This window comes from Oryza sativa, chromosome 2 (genome assembly GCF_034140825.1).
Source record: "Oryza sativa Japonica Group chromosome 2, ASM3414082v1".
Classification (NCBI taxonomy): domain Eukaryota; kingdom Viridiplantae; phylum Streptophyta; class Magnoliopsida; order Poales; family Poaceae; genus Oryza; species Oryza sativa.
Genome location: NC_089036.1, coordinates 13,036,888 through 13,060,616, shown reverse-complemented (window position 1 = coordinate 13,060,616; position 23,729 = coordinate 13,036,888). Strand labels below are relative to the sequence as shown.

Here is a 23,729-nt window from a genome sequence, read left to right as displayed (position 1 = left end):
AATAGAATATGCTTAGGTAAAGGAAATTCTTTTTTGGTATCCTTTTTCATCTCTACTTTTGTTTATCACCCGTACCTACCACGCTTTTAATTTTACTAGATCCTATCATTGTGGACAGAGCTAAACCGGAGCTTGTTTTGTTACATGTAATCTTCCTAGTCACCCTACCACCTAGCCCCTTGCTTTGCGGAATGTCATACCTGTTATGCCATAATTTTCTTGATCATGTCAGAATCTGATTAGGCTGATGCATCCACATGGGCGATAAAATGGGATTATTGGTGTTTCATTTGTCTTAGATAATGCCAAATTTTAATCTTAAAACAGCAGGTGTCTATGAAGTTTGTATCGAAAGAACCAACAACAGCTAGACGGACCTGGTTACATAATGGTCAACATAGACAGGCACATTAATACATCGTGACATCTATCATTCACATATGGCCCCTCATGTGTCTATGATATATGGGTTCAGTGTCAAATCCTTAATTGGCACTTGTAAGAGTGGCAAATAGTTAAATATTTCCATTCGGTCTATCTGTTACGTGCTTGTAAATAAATTGCTGTTGTGAAATATTTTTAGAATGTGTATAGTGAAACTTCCATAACTTTTACAACTACTTGTACAAACTGATCCTATTTAGATTTACCGTCTGAGGATTTTAAAATTGGATTTGACAGCCCTCACGATCTTTTTGCATGCCAACATCCAGTCTAACCTGATTAGATATGCAGAACACATCAAATTGTGATAGTCAGGTAATGTATACGATATATATGGGTGGGAACACCAACTGTCATTTTGGCCACAAAGGAATTCACTTGGCTTCAATCCCCTTCACACCACTAGAAACTGCATAATTCACTAAAACGACCATGTGTTACTACGTTGAGTTTTAGTTATTATAAACTTAAAAAATAGATTAATCTAATATTTTAGAGCAACTTTCATATAGAAAGTTTTCGCACGAAACACACCGTTAGCAGTTTGAAATGCGTGCCACGAATATCTAAAATTTTATCCACCCTTTGTTATTGGCCACATAAAATTTGCTATTTGAACTCTGCAGCATTACATAATTGTTATGGTGCTGGAAGCATCTTATACAGATTATGAAATGGAAAATTGATTCGGAAAATAAAAAGAAAAACTGAACGTAGACATATCTCAGTTTTTTTCTTTTTGGACAGTAACCTGCATGTCTTCTCCTCTGAACTATATTTCTTAATTGTTATAACTGACAAGAACTTATCTGAAATATGTCATCTTTGGTTCTCAAAACAATTGCACATAAAGCAGGGGAACCCTGAAAACTTTTGTGGACTACACTTCTAGCATAAATTGCAAGATGAAAAATAATAACTAGAATTGGTCAACTAGATTCAAGGATAACCACTTATACATATGGGTGGAAAATATATTTCAATAGCATGACAGTTAGTAGTAGTAGAGAAATAGAACCATTTACATGGACTAGAAATTAAATATATAAGGGCGAAACGACTCTTAAATCCACAAACCGGTCTGATTATGGTCGAGTCTAGATTTTCTTTTGGTCCATTGGTGCAAAAATCCAATAAACATTAGCGTGACCACCCTTTTTTTAGAGTACTTAAACTTGTTTTTTTAGATAATGAAAGAACATCCTGTCTTTGTTTCAGAAGAAGGTACAATCACTACAAACATAGAGCTGCTAAAAATTCCAAACATGGCGAAACTGAAACTTGTTAGCCTGACATTACTTCTTATAGCTGCTGTCGCTTGATTCAGTTCTTTTTCCCCCTAAAGACAACAGAAATATTTAAGGTCGCCTGTCTATTTATCAAGGATTTATGGCTCATTTTGATTATTTCACACAAAATTTTCACACGTACAAACAAACTTCTAATATGAAACTAAATATATTTGAAATATGTGTACCGGAACTTTTGGGGAAAAAAATCCATACATGTGCAAATATATGGCTTTTTCATGGATTTTCAATTTGAAAAGGTTTTGTTAGATATTTTGCTGATTGTTTATGCATAATTGAAGAATGCTGTTCTCTTAAATTAAGGGCGCCTGTTTAGATCAAAGGAATCATTAGAGGCTATATACTTATGTGGAAGAGAGAGATAAAAAAAAGTGGGGAGTGTTGGCTCTCATGCAAGAGCTAACTGCACACAAACTCCAAGAAATATGCATTAAATTCATGGTGAGAAAAAGAGAGAGGATGAAGAAAATAAAGATAACCTTATAACCAATCTACTATACATGTTAGGTTTAATATTGACTAATAGTAAGTAAGTAGTGAGCTCTACTATTAATATTAAACTTGCTCTTATGAGGAGATAGCTAACCAGCAAAATCAGGAAAATGTATACGGTAGTACTGGTAAGTGCTGTGCGGTCAACTCCACCCTGTCGTCCCGGACTGGTGTTTGTTTATTTTACGTGCTGACGTACTCGTCATTACCAACTTTAACTAAACAACCATCCTTCGGCTATACACATCAATTATTTATCCGCCTGCCTTGAGAAGACTAATAAAATGTCCGTATGCACCGGCACCGTCGTCTCGTCTGCAGAAGAATAATGCAACGAATGTACCAGTACATCAATTTATAATATGCTAATTAATTAATGACTGAGATTGATCATATCAACTATACCATGGTTGATGAGCTGATATCACATAGAGTAGTCTCATTAACCTCAGAAAGTACAAATATAACTTTCAGGTTTTGTTGACCCCCCAATTCCCCTGATCCTCCTATCTCTTAACCAAGGTAATTAAAGACGCATGATAAAGGATGTTTTTATCTAACACAGGTTTGGGACAGTACTAATTAACACTGATCAGTCTTTTGTGGTGCCTAAGGGCAGTCCCAACACTGGTTAGTACTCTTGTTTTCTTCTTTTATGGTATTGTGTACGATTATGTCAAATTTAATTACATTAATTAGGTACCATAAAAAGACTGATTCGCCACTGATTGGCCATTGGGCAGTCCCAACCCATGATGTACATAAGTAGTGTCTATAGTACCATGTCAATAAGACATCATAATAGAAACTACACTCTACAACCCATGGTTTCTTAAAATGGGCCATTAGTAAATACATCATCTATCTTCTCTACCAATCATATTTATTCTTCATTTATTATGAAGACATCATTCTCTCCCAATGCAAAACTTGATAGTGTCTAGTGCATAGGTTCTCGTGTTGAAGTTGTGTCTTGCATGAGACCCAGTTTCTTCCTCTCTTCACTCTCTCTCTCTCTTAATTAATATAGTGCCACATAAGCTAAAAGTCCTACATGGCAATGTAGTTAATACCATAGACACCATCCTAGGTGGAGGGTTGGGACTACCCTTAGGCACCACAAATGACTCATCAGTGTTAATTAGTACTATATGGCATATAATAGGATTAGAGGTTTTGTCATCAGCTTATTTCTAAAACATTGGGCCCGTTTAGTTACCAAACAAGATTTTTCACGCGGTCACATCATTGAATGTTTGGACACATGCATGGAACATTAAATGCAGACAAAAAACAATTACACAATTTGCCAGAAAATTGTGAGACGAAACTTTTAAGCCTAATTGCGCCATAATTTGACAATATGATGCTACAGTAAATATTTGCTAATGACAGATTAATTAGGCTTAATAAATTTGTCTCGCAGTTTCCTAGCACAATATATAATTTGTTTTTGTTATTAGACTATGTTTAATGCTTCAAATGTGTGTCCGTATATCCAATGTGACATATAATGGTAAAATTTTTTGCCAATTAAACATGCCCATAATATTTGTTGATAGCATATGTATAATAAAATTTCTCAATAACTAATTATTAGTTGTGTCTGAAACACCTCGATTTAAAAAGACAGAGAAAAAAAAAGCAAAAAGCCTTACATATTGTTGCTATGTATTGCTACCCATTCTAAACGTAAATTGTTATGCTGTTGTCATTGAATTTATAGCCACTTGTCTAACTTTTGCCCTTTCATTGTCGTGCTAATAAAAATGCTATCACTCTCGAGAATAAATGGGTTATTTCAGCATGTAATTTTATATTTCTTAGTATTTTTTAATTCATGTTTTAGAAATAAACCCTAAAAAAGTTACATTTCAAAATAGGGACAATTTGAACCATGCCACACAAATTGCAAAATTTGTGATATGCCACCCTGACCCACATGTCATTGACTCATGTGGGTCCTACATGTCATTGAGATACGGGTGGCATATCTCAAATTTTACAAATATAGGGTGGCATGGTTCCAACAAACCCTTAAAAATAAATCTCTTGCCTAGGGTGGCAATCAATGTTGTTAATGTAGTGTTATTGTTTATGGTGTGAGTGGCGTGACAAAATGCTAGCTAGTCCACCGTTTTCACCTATATGGTACTGTTGTCCTATCATTATAAATAATTGCATGATTAAAAGGTTTAAATAAAATTCTAGATAATTTATTTTTAAAATTATATTGAAAGGTTTGAAAGTAAAAATTGGTGTAATAATCCACTATAAATAAAAGAAAATCCAGATCCTCTTTATCATTGTCTTTTCGCAACAATTGTGGCAAGTGTAAGCAGCTTGTCTAGAAACTCCTAATTTTACGAACCAATTCAAATGGATACAAGATATATATATAAAAGTTAATTTGTATATCTTGAAAAACTCTACAGCTTTGTAATTGACTTATTTGACGTTATGAGGTACCCAACAATTCGTCAACCGTTTCAAATGAAAAAAAGATCAAAACGATGAATGTTGAATGCTATATATTAGTAGAGAATTTGTGCAGAGGTTATGAACTTGTAGCAAATTTGTTCTTTGTGCTAGTGAAAACAATATATTTTATTTTGTTTCTTGAGGAGGCAGCGGCGGCGTCTCGTCCCAAAAGCCCACAGAGTATGGGAGATGGCACGTGGCAGGGGCGGATGTAGTCGCAGGCTACGGCCGCCTTGCTCTTTCCCAATCGCCATCGAGTCCGTCACTCACCTTCTGGTGGTAGCGATGGGTGCAGACAACTCCAGCCAATCGGTCTACTGATCCGGTTAGTTGCAGCCATGGTAGCCGCGAGCTTCCGTTACCAACATTAGTGACGCCTATAAACGCCACACATATTTTTGGAGGTGATGTCATGACTCTCTTCCATCATTGTGATGGTGATATTCAAGATATCGTAATCTTATGGGAGGCGTCACATTGGAGGTTCATTGTTGGTGGTGTCCCTGTTGGATTGGGTTCGATGGCAATGGTGGTGGTAAGATTTAGGCTAGTGACTAATTCATAGGTTAGATATTCTCTAATGTTTTCTTCCGCTTTGGTTTGACGTCAGTTTGCAAATGGTGATGGATGCAAAATTCGATTGACAAAGGATTGACCGCTAGTTTTGGAGATTATGCTTTTTTGGTTTGAGGAAGACAAGAGCTACGTACAACTTCAAGTTGTTAGAAACAACGATTATGTATACTCTGTCCAACCATATATAGAGATATCGGTCTTTAAGGTGGTTTTCTTAGTAGTTATCTTGTAACTTCTCTAAAGTAAATGCCAGGCTGAATTCCACTGTCAAAAAAACTAATGCTAGAAGCTTAGTTCTACTTCTACCTTTTCACTTTACGCTAGGAACTTTGCAATTCATTTAACATTGCAGTTTTCTTGAACCGCATCTCAGTTAGGCCTGCCCTAAAACTCACGTGCTTCTCTGTAGTTATATGCTGCTCTGCCACGCGAATAAGTATGAACTGCACAACCAATTATGGCTGAAGCTATGTAAAGGATCATAAGATGGACACATTAATATGACGGAGGAAGGTTATTAACTAGCAACGGTTGTGGCACTCTCTGCCTAAATCTGAAAAGAATAATTGAGTCTTGCTATAAAATGGAATATTCTTTATAAAGTAAAAATAAATTAGTGTCTGCAACGGGTATTCATATTTTCACGATAACCCATGGTTCATGAGGTCACCATGATTAGCATCGAATTTTGTCAGAGCCTAGTAATTTAACAAAACTATTCTAGAGAATGAGTGGAGGAAGAAGAGGGGGCAGCTGGAAGAAATGGAAGAGGTTCTGAAACATAATGTACTAGCTTGGGTTGAAATTTAAAATTTTTCATGTCCCTCTTCCATCGCCCATCCTGAAAGTGCTCACGTATAAGATGTTCTCACTAGTATAGAACACATCGTGAGTGCCGATTAGTAACCCTATATAGGTGTAATTTTCTCAACCGATATTCCATTAGCGGCACTAATGGAAATAATCAAACGTACCAATTTAGAAACCAACACCTTTGATGTTCTAGAAATGAAAAGAAAAGGCTTCCTCCATTCATCGGCTCAAATTAAGCTGATGTTTCAAGCGCCCCCCATCGCCCTGAGATCGATCAATCAAGAACAAAAATACATAATCATGGAAGTCCCATCGCCCCGAGATCGATCGACTTCCCAACCGATATTTATATCAACAACAAAATCAATAGCGAAGAACACAATCACAAAATCAACATCAATATATCAACACCAAAATGGAAGAATATACACAGAGAGAAGGATGCCGAAGAACAGAAGGCTAGGGTTTCTAGTCGTCCTCCTTGCCATGGGTGAAGTCCATCATTGAGCCGACTGCATCATCTAGATTTGGCTAACCCCAAGCTTGTTGCGGCCAGATCAAGCGGCTGTTGAGTTCTAGGCAACTAGATCTGGTGATCCTCCTCGACCTCCAGATGCTCGCCACTACTGCCTGCTCATCAAGGCACCATTGAGCTATAGGCGGCCAGATCTGCCACCTCCCACGAGTTTGTCGGCCTCTCACTTGTGCACCGGTCTCCCACAAAGAGGAAGTGGAGAGGGTACCTTGCCAAGAGAGGAGGAGATGCTGCGGACTCGGAGGTGGACCGTGGCGGTAGTTGAGCTCTAGGCAACCAGATCTGCCACCTCCCACTTGCGCGTAAAGGAAGAGGATAGAAAGCCCTACCAAGAGAAGAGGAGACGATATGGGCGAGTAGGTGGACCGGCAGCTGTGCCTCAGAGGATATGATGTTTCGAGTGAGGAGGAAGACGCGGGGAACCAAGGTAGGCGGCGTAGACGTTGTGAGCGAGGAGGCGTGCTGTGCAGGTGGCGGAGAACGAAGGGTGAGCGAGAGAGGGATGGAGTGAGAGAGAGGATAAGGATGACGACAAGAATAGAGCGAGAGGCAGCCGACTGGTTCGGCTTGGCTCCATCTAAGTGCTGGTATTTTAAAAACCAACACTTTTATCCTATATATAGGTGATGGTTTATTAGAAAAACTAGTATTTATATTATTTGGTTACCGGTTTTTAATTTTAGACACAAGTGAGATGTTGGCATATATAGTGGGAAAAGTACTATATGCCTGTTCTTTTCTCCAACAAAATGTTGGATAAACTTTTGGATACTCGTAGCACATACGCTTTTCAAACTGCTAAACAGTGCGTTTTATGCGAAAACTTTCTATATGAAAGTTGTTCTAAAATATAAGATTAATTCATTTTTCAAGTTTGTAATTATTAAAACTCAATTAATCACACATAATTACCACCTCGTTTTACGTGAAAGACTTAATCTTTTATCTTCATCTTCATTATATTCAAACACCACCTAGTATCTATTCTTTGATAGTGACTATATATGCAACAAAATCTGTATATCACTGCCTTAATTATCCCCTGTGCACAAATCTAAATGACCTATATTGTAAGTCAACAGAAAACAATTAATAGCCCTAAAAGATTATATTTGCACGAAACTAAAACCTGATCTTAATCGAGTTAGTTCGTACTAGCTTCGAACTAGGTTCCTATATAGTTTAGGAATAAAACTACAAATAGGGTATATATATTTTAGGAATAAAACTTTACAAATAGGGTTCCCGTCGATTTACATCAAAATCAAGATTGTGAGTAGTTGTGCACATGCTGCACTCTCTGCTTCATCTCTCTCCGCACGCGCGCGTCATTAATTAATTTGATGGTAGCGTTGAATTCTTTAACACTCAAACAGTTTACATGCTTATTCTCGCGAATAAACAAATTAACAAACAAACAAAACACCTTTTTACATCATTTAACGACATCAAAGCTATATGCTACTCCGTATATGCCTTTTCGTGAGCTATAAATTAACACATGTAGATGAGCAATTGTACCGAAGGTCGTTGCAACAACGACATTTTTACCCCGTGGCTCTAGCTAGCTTTCACCCAGTTTGGTCCAGTGTCACATCATCCCCAATTGACCCCCTCTACTTAATTACTCCGTGCCACCTTATTTGACATGATTCCACATTATTAAACACCAACTCGATGATCTCACACAAACATTCATGAATGACAAAAAACCCCTTTTAATTATGCCACTGCTCCCTTTTTGCTAACCTCCTTAATTTGCACACAATGCAACTAGCTAGGAGTAGTACTACCTCCATTTTTTAATAGATGACGCCGTTGATTTTTTCTCATGTGTTTGACCATTCGTTTTATTTAAAAATTTTATGTAATTATAATTTATTTTGTTATGAGTTGTTTTATCACTTATAGTGCTTTAAGTGTGATTTATATCTTATGCATTTGCATAAAATTTTTGAATAAAACGAATAGTCAAACATATGAGAAAAAGTCAACGGCGTCATCTATTAAAAAACGGAGGGAGTAGCTAGGAGTAATTTGCTAGCTTAGCTGTTTGCATGTGCCAGGCGCGTGTGCTTGCTGCATATGTGTAATGCATGTGCCCTAAAATTAAAGTGAGATCGATCGATGGCTCCAAGTCAAACCGGCTTATTCTATTGGCTCCATGTATATGCGCTTAGTGCCAAAACTATCATGGGTATCAAGACCTGGGGAAAAGGGTTATACATGTGGTGATCTGTGCCATGTACCCCATATACTACTACTAATATGTGTGTGTGCATCGTCCATGCGATGCCGTGCCGTCACTGCTACTCGATCGATCGATATCCATCCTTTTTTGCACGGATTTTTACAGCCAATCTGATCGATCGATCTATCCCCTACCATCCCTGCGACGTACAACTCACTTAACGACCATGAAACCGTTTCCCAAGAAGCGAAGCAAAAACGCCACTTGAGCTAGCAACATGTACAGCTGAGATAGTTACAGTTTACTGCAAGTTACAGCGACTGTGCACTGCATGCGCATATCATTATTTTTTTCTTATTCCATACATATTTCCGCCTTCTTTGAAACACAAGAAATGAACAATAGTGATCAGTTCGGCTTATGTAGGAATAGGATAAAATCCCACATTAATTCCAAAGGATGCCTTGGCTGTAATAATGGAGATAATTAAACTAGACAACAAATAGCAAAGAATGATGTGATTTTTTTTTTGAAAGGAACAGGCATATCCATTAATTAGTTCTCTCCTCAACACAACTACTATATGTACTATAGCTAGTAACATTTCTTTTTCTCCTCTTGTTTTGAAGCTTTCTGATATGATCGTGGTACATACATGCAAGAGCACACACACATCGGCAATGCTTTCTTGAATTCATCCACAGGTTGGAATTGGAATCAATATTACTGTGCTAGCTAGCTAGCTAGCCTTTGGTCGATCGATGAACACAACAAGAACGGTGTAGTAGTGTATATGTGCGCGTGACTCACCGCAGAAAAACTCGAGCACCCATCAATGGCGAGCCGCCGGCATCAATGGTGCAGGGGGTTGGGGCCCGTCGGGACCAGCCTCTTCTGCACGCCGAACCGCGGGTCGACCTCCTCGCCCGGCCCAGCTGCCGTCGGCGGGACACCCTTCCTGTTCCACCGATCATGGCCGCGATGATGGTGGTGGCCATGATGCCTGTGATGGTGATGATGACGATCGGTGGTCGTCAACGACGACGGCGAGGAGGCGTCGTCGAAGCTCGCCACGGCGAGGAGCATCTTCCTGGTGGGGAGATGGAGCGCTAGCGCCGGGTGTTGGAGGAGGATATTCCGCCGCCTCGCGGAGCCGAGGCGGCCGCCGTAGTAGCCGTGCAAGGCGAAGGTGAGCACGGCGAGCCACAGGAGGAGGACGGCGGCCGCGGCGCCGAGTCGCCGGCTCATGTCCACCGCGCTGCAGGCTGGCAGCTCGCGGCACCGTTAGTCATGGACCACCGGCCGGCCGGCGATCGCCAGCCACCGGCGTACGACGACCTCTCTAGCCAACAAGCTACAAACAGCAAGCTAAGCACGGCGGCAAGGAGGAGGAGGGGAAGCAATGGCGGTTTGTGTTAGCTAGGCAGCGCGCGCGTGCGGGCGGTGAGGGGTAGAGGGAATTGAGGAAGACGACGGTGAGAGAGGGCGTGGTTAAGAGGAGGAAGGAGTTGCTTGCGTGGGACTCCTATTGCAGGGCTCGAACCGATCGATTTGACGCTAACTAGCAAGCCGCGCGGCGGCAGCTCAGCTTGCGTAAACCACCCGCGCCGCGCGCGCGCGCGCGCCGAGCCGAGGACGCGACGCGGAACTCACCCGCCTTTCCCGGCCGCGCGCATATCATACTACGTATATGCTAGTACTACGTCGTCAACGCGCGCTCGCATCGCATGGGCCGGCGGTGGCTTCGCGGCGACGGAAGATTTTTCGTTTTCTCACGGGTGGATGGATTGGCTCGGTCGGTCGATCGATCGATCGATCTGTCGCTAGATAAGGCTCGCTTAGAGGCCGGGCAATCAGGCTAGTCTTTACATGGCACATCGCATTAACAACGGCGTGTGATGTACGTGCGCTTGCATTATTTATTATATTTTGGATTTTGGATGTGCATGTCGTTTTAAAATTTTCTTCTTAGGAAACTTGGGACGGATCGGTTTCGGTGTATATTTCTGGGCGAAAGGAACGGGCACAGGGTTGCTGGAGGGTACCTTTTGGGGGTTGGAGGTACGAGCAATTCTGCTTAAAATATTGGAGGTACAAATTAAGGTCATGAGGTTGATTTGGTTTAAGTACTACTATATATATGTCGACATTTTCTTCTTAATTTTGCCATTTTAATAGTTTCCATGATCAGTCTCGAAGGAACTGCTGGCTTTCACCCAACGTCCGGTTTTGACTTTGGGCGTGTGTGTAGGCAAAAGTGGCAAACAGCTATTACTAGATAGGAAGCTGCACTACACAAAGGGAGGAGGAGAGATGCACAAACCACAGAGTGAGGTACCATGTTAAGGTCAGAGTCGTCATCACAGGTGTCAAGGCATTCACATACGATTCAATCAACTTCTCTGTATCTCACTTGTCCTCCGTTGCTGTTGAGCCATCGAAGAGGTCAGACTCTCATCAGAGTCGGCCAGGACTGTTTAAAATTAATCTCTTTTTCTTTTCATCGCCGTGTTTGAGTGTCAGGGTTGATAAGCATGGCGATGGGTGCGGTTGTGACTTGATAAATGCAAGTCAAAGTGTTAGGTTTGGCAATCTGTACTTGCTTCGTAGTAGTATATGCGTTGCAGCAACGGCGGTCTTCGAGTGATACAAAAGGGAGAATAGATGGACAGCGGATGCACAGCTCACCGGTGCACACATCCAGAATATTGGCTTTGCTAAACTAGATTGGAGAAATTGCTATTACAAAACTACTATAAAACTACTACTAGAATACTATAAAACTATTATTAAAATAGTATTCTCGTAAAATTTAAGCAAAATATAAAAAGCCAGCGGCAAATTCGTCTCCATCAGCAGCAGGACAAGCAGCTGCAGGAGGCATGTCACGTCTTGGAATTGGCTGCTCGTAAAGCGAGTGCCAGTACAGGTACTACAAATTTCAGGCACACAAGAATCCGCCATGCGTCGGTGGCCATCAAGCAGTTTTTATTCTTCAACCTTCAGATAGTATATCGCAAGCCATTCGTCGCTGTGTGCGAGCATACAGTGTGACACGTCATGACATATATACAAAGATTACTAAATTCTTAGTGTACAAGATAATGTAACAAACCGACTAGCATGAGCTGGACACCGGAATGCATACAGCCAAAAAGATTTCAAGTTATACACTACACATTACACATACTCGTACAGAAACTGGAGCAAAGAAACAACCGAAACAAGCTGGTTTTAACTTCTGATGGCGCAGCTAAGCAGATGGTATTTCTTCTTCCAGAAGAAGAAAAATGCCTTTCTTCTTGGGGTGGCTACTTACGTGTTGCCATGATCGGCATCTGAGTCCTTGAACTTCCAGAACCGGCGCTCTGCCATGACGACGGCTTCACCCTGCTCGCCATCAGCGCTGAGGCAGCACCAGCTTTTATATTTCGCCTCTTCAGTGCAAGATCCAGCTTGTTCTTTGAAGTTGAGCTTGATGACTCCGGGAAGATGGAAGCAGCCTTAATTGCTGCTCTTTTGTCCCTTCTGCTCTTCTCAAATTTTGATGCAAACTTCACAGAAGCCGCTGCAGTGGCATCTTCTGCAGAGGGTGGTAAAAGCCGTACTCCAAGTCCCATCTTTCTAGCTGATCTTTTCTCTTCAGCAACTCTCTTCTTTTGGCTCTACACAAATAGGACAAGTGGATAAGAATCATGACACTTTTAAATAACTATTTTGGAAAAAAAATATGATAAAGGATTTCATTGGATGACCCTAAGACGATCACGAAGGGCTCTGTTAAGAGCGTAGTCATCAGAATGCCGGCTATCGGAGAGTCGTTGAAGGCGAACTAAAACTGGTTCAGCTTCTTTCTTCTTTTTAAGATCCTCTTCCTGGTGTTCAAGCTTATACATAGGATCCGCAAGCTTGTCTCTTTCTGAAGAAAAATCCACAACAGACAAGTAATCATTTTAAAACAATGGCTTCATAAATAGGAGTGCCAGATTAATTTCTGCAAGTATTTGAACCTTCATCTGCAGGTAGCAGTAGTGTCTCTGCATCCTCCACATCATAATCTTCAGTCTTTCGTTGAGCTCCACTAATTATGACGTACTCAGTATTCTTTGGGTCTGTTTGTATAACTATTTCTTGTTTGCAGCATGGTGATTTCATGGTGAAGCTCCATATCTGACACAAGAATCATTGGCAAAACAAAGTTAGCACCATATAATGTCAGCTCACACAATTATGCAATAGAAGCTCGTTCCCTGAATGGAAGTACCTCAATAAAAATAATGTCATCAAGTATTTTGGAGTTGAAAAGCACGACTGACATAGTATGGTTAAAGTGCACAAGCTGCACGCAGTTCTTTTTTCTAGTAATTAGGGTGAGACAACAACAATGAACACATTCAATGCAAGGGCGATTTAAAAAGCAGAAGTTATGGGATATATTCAACTTGTACTGTCAATAACACAAAATATACTTGTTATGATCAACTAAGTTGATAAAATAAACTTTAAAAAGAATACCAAGGCTCATGAATATGATAAACCAAAAGTATATCATTACGTAGGTTCCATACATGTAACCAAAAAAGGCAAGAAAACTAAAATAAAATTTTACGTTCTTAAGGTCTTTCAGGTTGCCAAAAAGCATGGCTAGTATTATTGTCAGATTAACTTTATTATACTAATATTTCGTGAAGGAGCGAAAAGTCCTGGGCTAAAATAACAATCTCCAAGGATAAAAAATATATTCAGTCTGGACAGTTGAAAGCATGAGGCTGAATAGTTGCTGTACAATACCGTACACAGTTTTCACATGCAACAATGGACAAGCGCTATCCTGTTCCCAACATTATCATATCCCAGACATTTTGGATGTGGTCCCGGACAGCAAGTTTAACACTGGTAGGTAGCCATAGGCAGGCAGCAGCTTGCCAGCAGCAAGCTAATAGCATAAAAGGCATTGCAGGATTTTGGTTGGGGCGTTGGGCCATGTAAAGGATGTAAGTTATGCATCTATTAGGTAGGAGTTTTGTGGGAGTTAGAATAAGTTAGTTCGATATAGTACCCTAGCTAATGTTTGCTAAATTTCTCCTTCTATTGGAAGGCATTTGATCTCATAATGAAGGCATGTAATGAATAAGCAAACTTCCTAGACGACATACTCCTGCCATGATCTTTCTTTTGTTAGCTATTACAGATCCATTCCTCCCCCACATGGTGCTCTCATTTACCTAGAACGACTCCATTTCAAATCACCACCATTTGATCTCTTCGAGAAAAATGTTTACCCAGTTGTGTACACCAACTTCTGGTAAGAACTCTGTTTAGTTTCTTACTCCCTCCGGTTCAATATTTTTTGACGTTTTGGACAACGCCGCAGTCTCCAAAACATGTCTTTGACTATGATTTTCTATTATAATATTATACACAAGACAAGTAAATATTTAATTTTATTAAAGTATTTTTAAGACTAATCTATACATTGTGTTCTAGCGTCTTCAAACTGAATATTTTAAAAGTTATTGATTGTCAAAGTTCTAATTCTTTGTCCTCAACCTTGTCCGAAACATCAAGAATTATGGAACCGGAGGGAATATGATGGAAAGCTGACCTCTATAACTCATGAAATTTATGCTGGATTGAGTAGCATTTTAATTAAAGGTGAAAAACAATTAATTCAATTTTGATACAAAACCACCAAACAAGTGATACTCAGGAGTCGAGTCCAAATTTCAAGGCATAAGAAAAAACATCATATATTTAAATAGCTCCAAAGTTCAAGGATTTACTTGAAGTAACACGAATAAATATGATACACTCTATGCTAGTATATCCAAGAAAAGAACATGACTCTGCTTATAAGGCTAGGCCAGCAGTAAGACCACTACCCAGTATGCTGAGTTGCTGACTACAATCCATTAGTCAATACACAACATGGCAATATACTTCTATTGGTGATAGAGTGGGTGCTGACTGATCACCTATTCTGTTTCAGATGATGAACCAATGGAGTCCTAAGTAGGGTTTACAAAACCGTGCGGTTATCATGTGCAGTAACCTTCTCAATTTTTGAAACCACGGTAAACCTCGCGGTAACCACATGGTTTTCATGATAACCGCATGGTTACCATGATAACCGCCTTACCATGGGGTGACGGTAACCCCACCCAAAGCGGTTTGGTGAACCCTGGTCCTAAGTCACAGCAAATCTTGTGTTTTCTACTGTAGTCATAGGAGAGGATAGGCCATTCAAAAGGCAGATGTGGACCCATCATTTTTTTAAAAAGAAACAAAAAAACTCACAATAAAATGGATAAATAAAATACAGTAGTGCCTTATCAATGGATACTATGGTAGCTTATGTCTTGCTATGCCATGCAGGAGATGAGTTGATGAAAAATAGAGTTGAATGGATAAAGCACACCAGTTTATGCACCTACAGTTTTCTCATCTATCCATGGGACCAAAACTAAAGCTGAAACTAACCAGTGGCGGACCCAGCACTAAAATTTAGCTATGGCGGATCATCACACAAGAACGAAGTGCATGGTATTTTAAAAATGATGTAACATTTTATTATACACAAACTATAATATGTTCGCACTTATTAGAATATATGCCATTAACGATGATTATAATCCTAAATTTGTCATGCAGTTTTTACAACTGAAGCCTTAAATTTGTTGTGTAACTTTTATGACTAAACTACATTTCTACGAGTGTTTCCCTGTTTTTTAGGTGTGTTTATTTATAAGTAGACATTCACTTAAGTTACATATCTATTTTTTAGCATTCGATTTTTACCGATTAACATTTTGTGGTTAGCTAGACTATTCATTCATTTGTGCAGACACAAGGCAGTCCCACTATAGGTCTTTACCTCCAGTTAACTAAACGAATAAGCTTGTACCAAATGAAATACAGCCAACTAATCATATAATTAGCATCTGAAATCAAGGCTGAGATGGTCATATGCTTGAATACCCTACCTACTTTGGGCATGACATAGGTATGGCCGGCGCCATCCCTTGCCACAAGAGAAGGTCCGCCACTGAAACTAACAAGGATAGCTACAGCACAATACTCCCAAAACAAAGCTGCAAAGTAATTCGACTTCAGACGAACTTTAGTCCAATCCAGGACATACCTTGGTAGAGTAATAATTCCCAACTTGTTTCTTCTCAGCGTTAAACCTCACTCCCTTTGCTATCATGGAGTTGCACCCACCACACCAAATATTGAATGGCATCTCGAATCTGCACATCAGATAAACAAATTAAGAGAGTCAAAACTTGAACATACACTTGAGAAGATAAATTATATGTAGATAAACATTAAGAGGACATCAACATTGGTATGTATCTTTTATCTTCTAGATCTGTAGAGCTAAACATTGTTCTCGACTACATACATCACCTAGCTAGCATCAAGTGACCAATGTACACAAAAGTACTTGCCATCAATTTGTTAGACTAGTAATGAAAATGCATTCTGTCAGATAATATAGATTCAGAAAGTAGTTGTTTCCTAATCTAAACATTATTAGCTGACTATGACAAAACTAAGCGGTAACTGGAAGACAGAACAATGGTATCTACAGATGCATCTATCTTCACCATGGTTACTTACATAATGGTGGCAGAGGCAGTAATAGATAGTTGTAGCATCAAGCCATCAAATATAAAGGTATGAACACATGGAATAATCATGTCGACACCATAGTATCATTTCTATGTTAAAGTTTGTAAACTCAAATCAATTATCATCTCATTTGTCTGAGGGGACTTATCATACTTTATTAACACTTTTGCAAATTATAATGTAGTAATGGACCTTCTTCATTTGCCAGTAATCAAGTTTAGCAAATATATCATGAATAGTAACAACTATGGTACAATTTTAATGATGCTTAGAAAAACAAACCTCACAAACAACTGTTTTTATGGATAAGTATTTTATTAGCGATTGTTGGTGCTTGATATATGCATAGATGTTGATGAAATATTCTCTGCAAGTTTATGATTAATCGTTCACAACATCATAATTAATCATCCATTCAGTACAATAATATTGTCCGGTTGTTCATGCAGATGCCAAAAATACTTGCAAACAATCATCAAATCAATTAAACTATTTTTGCAATTGCAAATCCAATATTTCAGAATCGCTAAAGCAAAAGGAAATAAATAAAATAGCTAACCACAACAATGGCAAAGGCTAAAATATCCAATCATCTATTCTCTGGTTAACTGTTAGGCATTCTACGTTACCATGATCCATAAAAATCTAAATGGCCAATGTCCAAAATTCCCATTTACTAGGACCAATAACATTTTCCTCCTATTGTCCGCTTGTTTATTTAGACAACATCCAAAATCGTTCCTGTATTGTTAATCCATATCCTTTGTCCATTTTAACATATCCCTAAACTCGTACAAAATACACAGCCATATCGATGAGTTAAGATAGCAGTTCTCTCTAACTGGTTTTCACTGTGTAGAGCAAAGAAAAAGCATTTTTAGACAACCAAACCTTATAATCAGGATGCCCTGGTCCAGCTTCCTCGCCCGTTCCCTGAGAGCATGTTGTCCATGGAACTTGTTGAGCCCACCCTAATTTGTTCCAAGAAAGAAGAAAAACACCCACATGCATCAGCAACCACAACGCATCAAAACCAAATGAAAACGCTATACGATTCACCGAGGAAGAGACGCGTACCTTCTTTGGGCTCCATTCCGGCGGGTAGTAGAAGTTATCCGCCCTTGCCGCGGCGAGCGACGACTGCAAGGAGAAACGTCATAAATCCGTCAATCAATCGAATCGCAGGGAAAGAAAACAAAGGATCGTGTCAGCAACCAGAGCCCCAAACTGGACTCGCCAGCAGAAGAAAAGCCCTGGAGGCGAGCCCCGCACGATTTGGGGATGGGGAGAGATCGAATCGAGAGCGGCCTTTAGGGTTAGATCTCCCACGTACCATCTTGCCTCCTGGTAAGAGGAGGAGATCAGCGATACTGCAACCGGTTGGTGGCGGCGCTGATGTGAAGGCCTCGAGGGGGTGGCCGCACCGATGGGGAAGCGTAGTCCGGCCGGCGGTGGAGACGGCCGACGAGGTCGGCGGCGAGAGGAAAGGGGACGGTGCGGATTCAGGTCGTTTTTATATTTTTCTCGCCTCTTGGAGTCTTGGGTAGGCTCGTCTGTGTATGTCAACTGGTCGACCCGGACCCCCGAACCGACTCGGTGGATCGGACAACTGGTCGGACCGACTCCGCTTGGTACGAGCTTTTGTCTCGGCTAAATCTAACTGGAGTGGCCTCTCCATTTGGGATTTCTAACGGGCGATCGATCAGATTCGCCCCCCCCCCCCCCCCTCTCCCTTCCCCCTCTCTCTTCACTGGTTTTCTTTTTTGACACCATATTACTTTTTTATTTTAGTAAACTAGCAAAATGCCTGTGCGTTGCACCAGGTATTGAAGGGTGGCTAAAGTTTGATATTAACGATTTATCCAAAGCACACGAGATGATTATAAGCATCGGCGATATGAACAATTATAAAAAGATTATGTTTGTTTTTATAATTAATTTACTTTATATTTGCACGATGTAGATGACGCTTCTTATGTGTGTGGGCCTGATGGTAATGGCGAGGATCGAGTGGTGAACAAATTAATGCGTCTCCTTTTGCATAGAAGGTGACACATGTAAATTTATGTGATTAATAGAAAAATTAATATTTTTTAGTACTTTAACGAAAAATCAATGGAATTGACTTAAAAGGAACATTCGAGTTCATGACACAAGGAAATCATATTTTCTTATACTTCGATTTTCCATGCATTGTACTCGTGAGAGTTGATGGAACATCTGAATCATAAAAATTGATGTCATTATTTTTTTGCGAAAAGTCCGAATTACACCTCTAAACTATTGGGTGAGTACGAAGTACCCCTAAACCCAAAAACCATATATTTTTTACCCTCAACTATTAATACCGGAAATTACCCCCCCCCCCCACTCAAGCCGAAGTGGTTTTGATCCTACGTGTCAGTCCAATCAGTAATTTCTTTTTAAAAAAAATCAGCGGGCCCCACCTATTAGTCTCTCACCCTCTCTATCTCTTTCTCCTCCCCTCTCACTCTCTTTCCCTAATCCCCTCTCTTCTTATTCCTCCCCTCACCTCCATCTCTCTCGGCGGCCGATGGGGACGGGCTGACGACGAACTGCCGTGTCTGCCTAGTGCGATTCGAGGCGGATGCGGTGGTGAACTGCCCTCCCTGCAGCCACATATTGCATCACGCCTACCTCGAGACATGGCTCGACTAAGACCATGCCACTTGCCCCGCTCTGCCACTCCTGCCTCCTCACTGTCGCTGGCCACTGCCTTGGCCCTCCGCCGTGAGACGCACGCAGTCGCTGACGCGTCTCCTCCTTGGCATCTGACAAGAGAGAGGGGTCTGAGAGGCGAAATAGATAATGAGGAGCGAAATAGATAATGAGGAGAGAGATCTGAAAGGTGGGCCCTATCAACTTTTTAATAGAAGAATTGTTGACTGGACTGCCACGTAGGATCAAAATCGCTTATAAAGCTACCCGTGGTGGTTTTTTATCTGGTATTGATAGTTAAGGGTGAAAGATGTTTGGTTTTTAGGTCTAGAGGGGTAAGTCGTACTCACCCAAAAGTTCAGGGGTGTAATTCAAACTTTTTCTTTTTTTTCTTAGGTAGTATTGTGTTTTATTTGTAAATTTCATTTGAGGTGAAATGTCAATAAATATACTGGGAAAAAATGGAAGCCAAACAGACCAGAAGAAAAAAATACATAAAAAAAAAAAGCTGAGCCGACGGGAAGTGGAAAAAAGGAAAGCAGAAGTCTCTCGTTTATTCCAATCTTCTCAGTCTCTCTATTCCCCACGCTTTTTACAAGCGTCGGCTCACCTTTCCTTTTACTTTCTCTATCGACAGCTCTATCCCAGGAAGCCACAAAGCCAGCTAGCACCACCATGGTTTTGCCTCCCTCTCGAACAGCTCCACAGCGAGGTGATGGTTTCCTTTTCCATTCCTTTGATCTGGAGTGGATGGGCTGAGAACGCATATGTTTATTTTCTCTTTTTACTTTTCTTTTTCTAGGATTTCTGGTGCTTGGTGAACAGTGTGTCCCCTTGTTGGCGACGTTGGATCTGGAAGTGAGGGGTCAGAGGAGGAGCATGCTGCCCATCTCCACCGGATCTGGCTGGACTCCCCTCTCCGGTGACCTCTCTCCCCAGGCGGCAGCGTTCAGATCAGCCCCTCAGCAGACGTGAGGCGCGAGCCATCGGCGGAGGGCTCCATGGAGGCGGCGTCCTGGCCTCCTGGGGGTCGGCGGAGTGGCCTCGGCGACGGCGTATCTTGTGCCGCTGGCACTCACCTCTCCCTCGCCATCTTCCTCCGCCACCACTGCCCCTCCTCATCGGACGACGAGCTTGATGGTGGCGGCGCAAGAGCAAGCCAGGGTCAGTCGTTCCTTACACCCCTTGCCTTTGCCCCCCACTCTCGCCAGATGGCGAGCTAGATGGTGCCGGCGCCCCTGCTCTCCTTTCCTGGCCGGCCATGAGGTGGGGTGGCAGATTGGAAGAAGGGGGCGACAACCTCGACGACGGCTGCCCACATCAGCGGTGGAGCGGATCTAGAGTGGCCACGGTGAGTTCATCGTTGCAATCTTCTCTTCCTTGCTGACTGGCGCCCACAATCCCCCCGCCGTTCTATGCTCTCTTCAGCCCCTGAACCGCCAGAACCCTCTTCTTCCTTCTTGCTGGATCCAGTGGAAGGCGAGCGTGGGAGTAGGGGCACCACGTCCCCAACGTTGGCTCGTTGCCCTATGCTTCACGCGGCTTCGATCTGACCAATTGAGTCTTCCTCAATTGGTTGTTGTAGTAATCTAGTGGAATCCTTCTTGTATTTATCGAATCTGTAGTAATCGTTTTGGTTGTAGTAATCTCTTTCGTGTTGAACATGGTATCTCCCCTCTCTGTCTTTGTTCGATCGTGATGGCGCGAGCGATAGGCGATGGACTCAAATTTTGTGCAAACTACAGCCGTACTACTGCAACCAAATTTTTTTGTCTCTTACGATGTAATATCTGATCACATGGTTTCCTGCTTTGTTTTGGTTGCAATGTGCATGCCTGATTGGTCATCTGTTTAGGAACACTCAATTCTGACATGTACCAATGTAGCACCAAAAAAAATTCAAATTTTAGTTTGCTATATGCCATGATGCTTTTATTTGATTTAAAGAAACTTTTGTTTTGATATGTGATGGATATTTTTTCTTACTTGCATTTGTTTCCATGATGCAGGGACAGTATAGCAATATTGGAACCAAGGACTATACATCTAAATTATCAGTGTGCTGAGGTTCGTGATAGTGCTCTGCTGAAGAATGTGGAGATTATTGCAAAAAGACTCACTAATGCATCCGTGATTTAAGGTACTTCTGGTAGCATTGGAGTCTATAAAATTTCCCTACACATCTTTGATTTAAAATATTTTGCTTTATGCATGTGTATAGAATTGGATCCTTTCTCAACAATAATATAAGCTTATGAACATGAAATTCTGAAAAATCATCAAGATATATCTTTCTTAATCTAAAGAGTTATGATGATCAGGTCAATTTTTTTTTCAGAATTAAGTTCGGTTGCATGGCTAAATTGGAACCTATTGTACTTGCTATGCTCCGTTGTAATGCTTTGGAATTTTTAAGAGCTCCATACGGATATCTGCTGATGTGGATTGGTATAAGTGTTGGCTATGACATTGTTTTCAGGCAATTGGCAATGTCATGCTGCATTGCGAACCTTCTTATTACCCTTTGATGGGTTGGAGGTATAGAATCGAGATGATTGCCAAAAATATTCAGGTAATTACTGCCAATAAATAAGAATAAAAGCAGAGCAGACATAAGGTAAAAAGAAAGCAGAAAGACATTCATCTAGTCGTGTTGTATTTACTTGCTAGCAGTGTGGTTTTTAGAGCATGATTAAAAATTGCAATAATTAAACGATGGTTCATCTGTCTGCACAGTTAATGTTTTTCTGCATAAAATTGCTCTTGCTGCAATTACCAATACTTTTTCTTTCTTCTAGTAATATATAAAGCCACTTAAAAAAGAGATTTTCATGTTTGGGTTTGCAACTCCTAGATTTTGTGGTGGTATGTCATGAAAATAGCCGCTGAACAACTAAAAAATATGCCTGTTGCTAACTTGCTAGTTTTATTCAATATTAATCTTATAAATCTAATGAAATTGAAATTGCATTCAGGGTTGAGTTCATTGATAACCTGGAATCGACATTGATTGGAGGTGGCTTGACATCCTAGAGGAAGAGCCTTGTGATCTATATTTTCTTGTGTGCTTCTATTATTTGTATTGCCTGTGATCATATTTGTGTATTTTGTCCTGCGAGAAAAATCTATAAAATCACGTTAGTGGGAGTGCTAGCTAAATATAGCGGAAAGAAAAGCGGGATAGAATCTGACTCGGGATAGAATCTAACTCCTGACTTGGGCTGGGCAAACAGAAGCAGAAAACGGTGTGGGCGAACCAACCTGACTCGTATGCGATATTGTTTTCTTGCGTGAACCTGGTAAACCTGGACTCTGGTTTTTCTATATTTTGTGTGTGACCTGGACTTCTGTGTTTTTTGTGCGTGAACCTGGACTACTGTGTTTTTGTGGGTGAACCTGGTGAACATGGATTCCTGTGGTTTTTTTTCTTTTGTATATAAAAAACCGGGCCCAAAAAAAATCGGACGCGGTGGGGGAAAACTGGGCCCACCAAAAAACAATCGGACAAAAAACCGGGCAAAAACCGCACGTAAAAAAACCGGAATCGGATAAAAAAACCGCGCGTGTGAAAAAAAATTGACGGACGAAAAAACCCTACTGGAAGCCTTACTTATTTTTTAATTAAAAAACCGGGCCCACTAAAAAACAATCGGACAAAAAAACTGGGCAAAAAACGCACGTAAAAAAACCGGAATCGGATAAAAAACCGTGCGTGAGAAAAATACCGCGTGTGAAAAAAAATTGACGGACGAGAAAACCCTACCGGAAGCTTTATTTTTTAGTTAGGTATAGTTAAGCTTTACTTATTTTTTAGTTAGGTATAGTTAGGTATATAGATGTAGATATAGATTTATGCACCTAAATTTTATACATCTCAAGTTTACACATCTAAAGACCAAAAGTTTATCTCTACTATTATAAAAATTGAAGATGTTTTTATTGGTACTTTGATATGTCATCTATGTATGAGTCGTTTTCTAAGTTCATTCGCTTTTGGAAATACATGAGTCATATAAGAAATCTCTTAAAAAAATACTTGCATGCTAACTTAAGATAATCGACTCCTAATTACAGCTCATGCTTTTCTATGAAAATATATATCCAAGCGAATTCTTACGGTGAAAATATCTATCTCTACTATTATAAAAATTGAAGATGTTTTTGCTGGTATTTTGATACGTCATCCGTATTTGAGTCGGTTTTAACCTCTACTACTTGAAATCCGTAATTTTCAAAAGGGAAGAAAAAAAATCAGGGGAAAAAGAAAACGCATCGTAATAAAACGGGAAAGAAAAACAGCGAAAAAAAAAGTCCGATCCGGACTAGAACGGAAAAAAAAATGGCGAGAAAAAGATGAAAAAAAACTGACCGTAAAAAAAAAGTCACGCGAAAAAAGAAACCGCGGTCTAGAAAACGATGAAGAAAAAATCCCGTAAAAATTACCGGAGAAAAAAAATCTATCTACTATTATAAAAATTAAAGATGTTTTTACTAGAATTTTGTTACATCATTCATATTCATATTTGAATCGGTTTTATCTATATATTTACCTATTTTTCGTTCGTCCTGGTTG

General features: G+C 40.4%; 2 protein-coding genes and 1 long non-coding RNA gene across 4 annotated transcripts; 1 reads left to right on the top strand and 2 right to left on the bottom strand.

Annotated features, from left to right (window-relative positions):
- Positions 1 to 9,266: 9,266 nt before the first annotated feature.
- LOC4329179 (inactive protein FON2 SPARE1-like) lies at positions 9,267 to 10,473 on the bottom strand. The gene has a single exon (NM_001416581.1). The coding sequence runs from the start codon at positions 10,088 to 10,090 to the stop codon at positions 9,695 to 9,697; it is 396 nt and encodes a 131-aa protein (NP_001403510.1). The 5' UTR covers positions 10,091 to 10,473; the 3' UTR covers positions 9,267 to 9,694.
- A 1,326-nt stretch (positions 10,474 to 11,799) lies between these two features.
- LOC4329178 (coiled-coil domain-containing protein 130) lies at positions 11,800 to 17,981 on the bottom strand. The gene is made up of 7 exons (NM_001416582.1): positions 17,811 to 17,981; positions 17,555 to 17,617; positions 17,369 to 17,448; positions 15,984 to 16,092; positions 12,853 to 13,012; positions 12,598 to 12,761; positions 11,800 to 12,507 (listed from the first exon to the last, which is right to left on the bottom strand). Exons 1-7 carry the CDS (start codon positions 17,811 to 17,813, stop codon positions 12,154 to 12,156), a joined length of 933 nt encoding a protein of 310 aa, NP_001403511.1. The 5' UTR covers positions 17,814 to 17,981; the 3' UTR covers positions 11,800 to 12,153.
- Positions 17,982 to 19,785: 1,804 nt separating this feature from the next.
- On the top strand, positions 19,786 to 22,480 carry LOC4329177 (uncharacterized). 2 transcript variants are annotated; one of them, XR_001542792.2, is made up of 5 exons: positions 19,786 to 19,868; positions 19,959 to 20,507; positions 21,166 to 21,296; positions 21,636 to 21,728; positions 22,132 to 22,480. It is a non-coding gene; the product is annotated as an uncharacterized lncRNA (long non-coding RNA). The 2 variants fall into 2 exon arrangements; XR_010739592.1 differs by having other exon boundaries at positions 21,495 to 21,728.
- Positions 22,481 to 23,729: the final 1,249 nt, after the last annotated feature.

What these genes read in the sequence shown, in the direction of transcription:
- LOC4329179 (NM_001416581.1), bottom strand. Translation starts at nt 10,090, where the DNA reads ATGAGCCGGCGACTCGGCGCCGCGGCCGCCGTCCTCCTCCTGTGGCTC.
- LOC4329178 (NM_001416582.1), bottom strand. An exon ending in GGAATTATTACTCTACCAAG is followed by an intron (nt 13,013 to 15,983) that starts GTATGTCCTGGA and finishes TTCTTGTGTCAG; the next exon opens with ATATGGAGCTTCACCATGAA. An exon ending in ACTGCTACCTGCAGATGAAG is followed by an intron (nt 12,762 to 12,852) that starts GTTCAAATACTT and finishes ATTTTTCTTCAG; the next exon opens with AAAGAGACAAGCTTGCGGAT.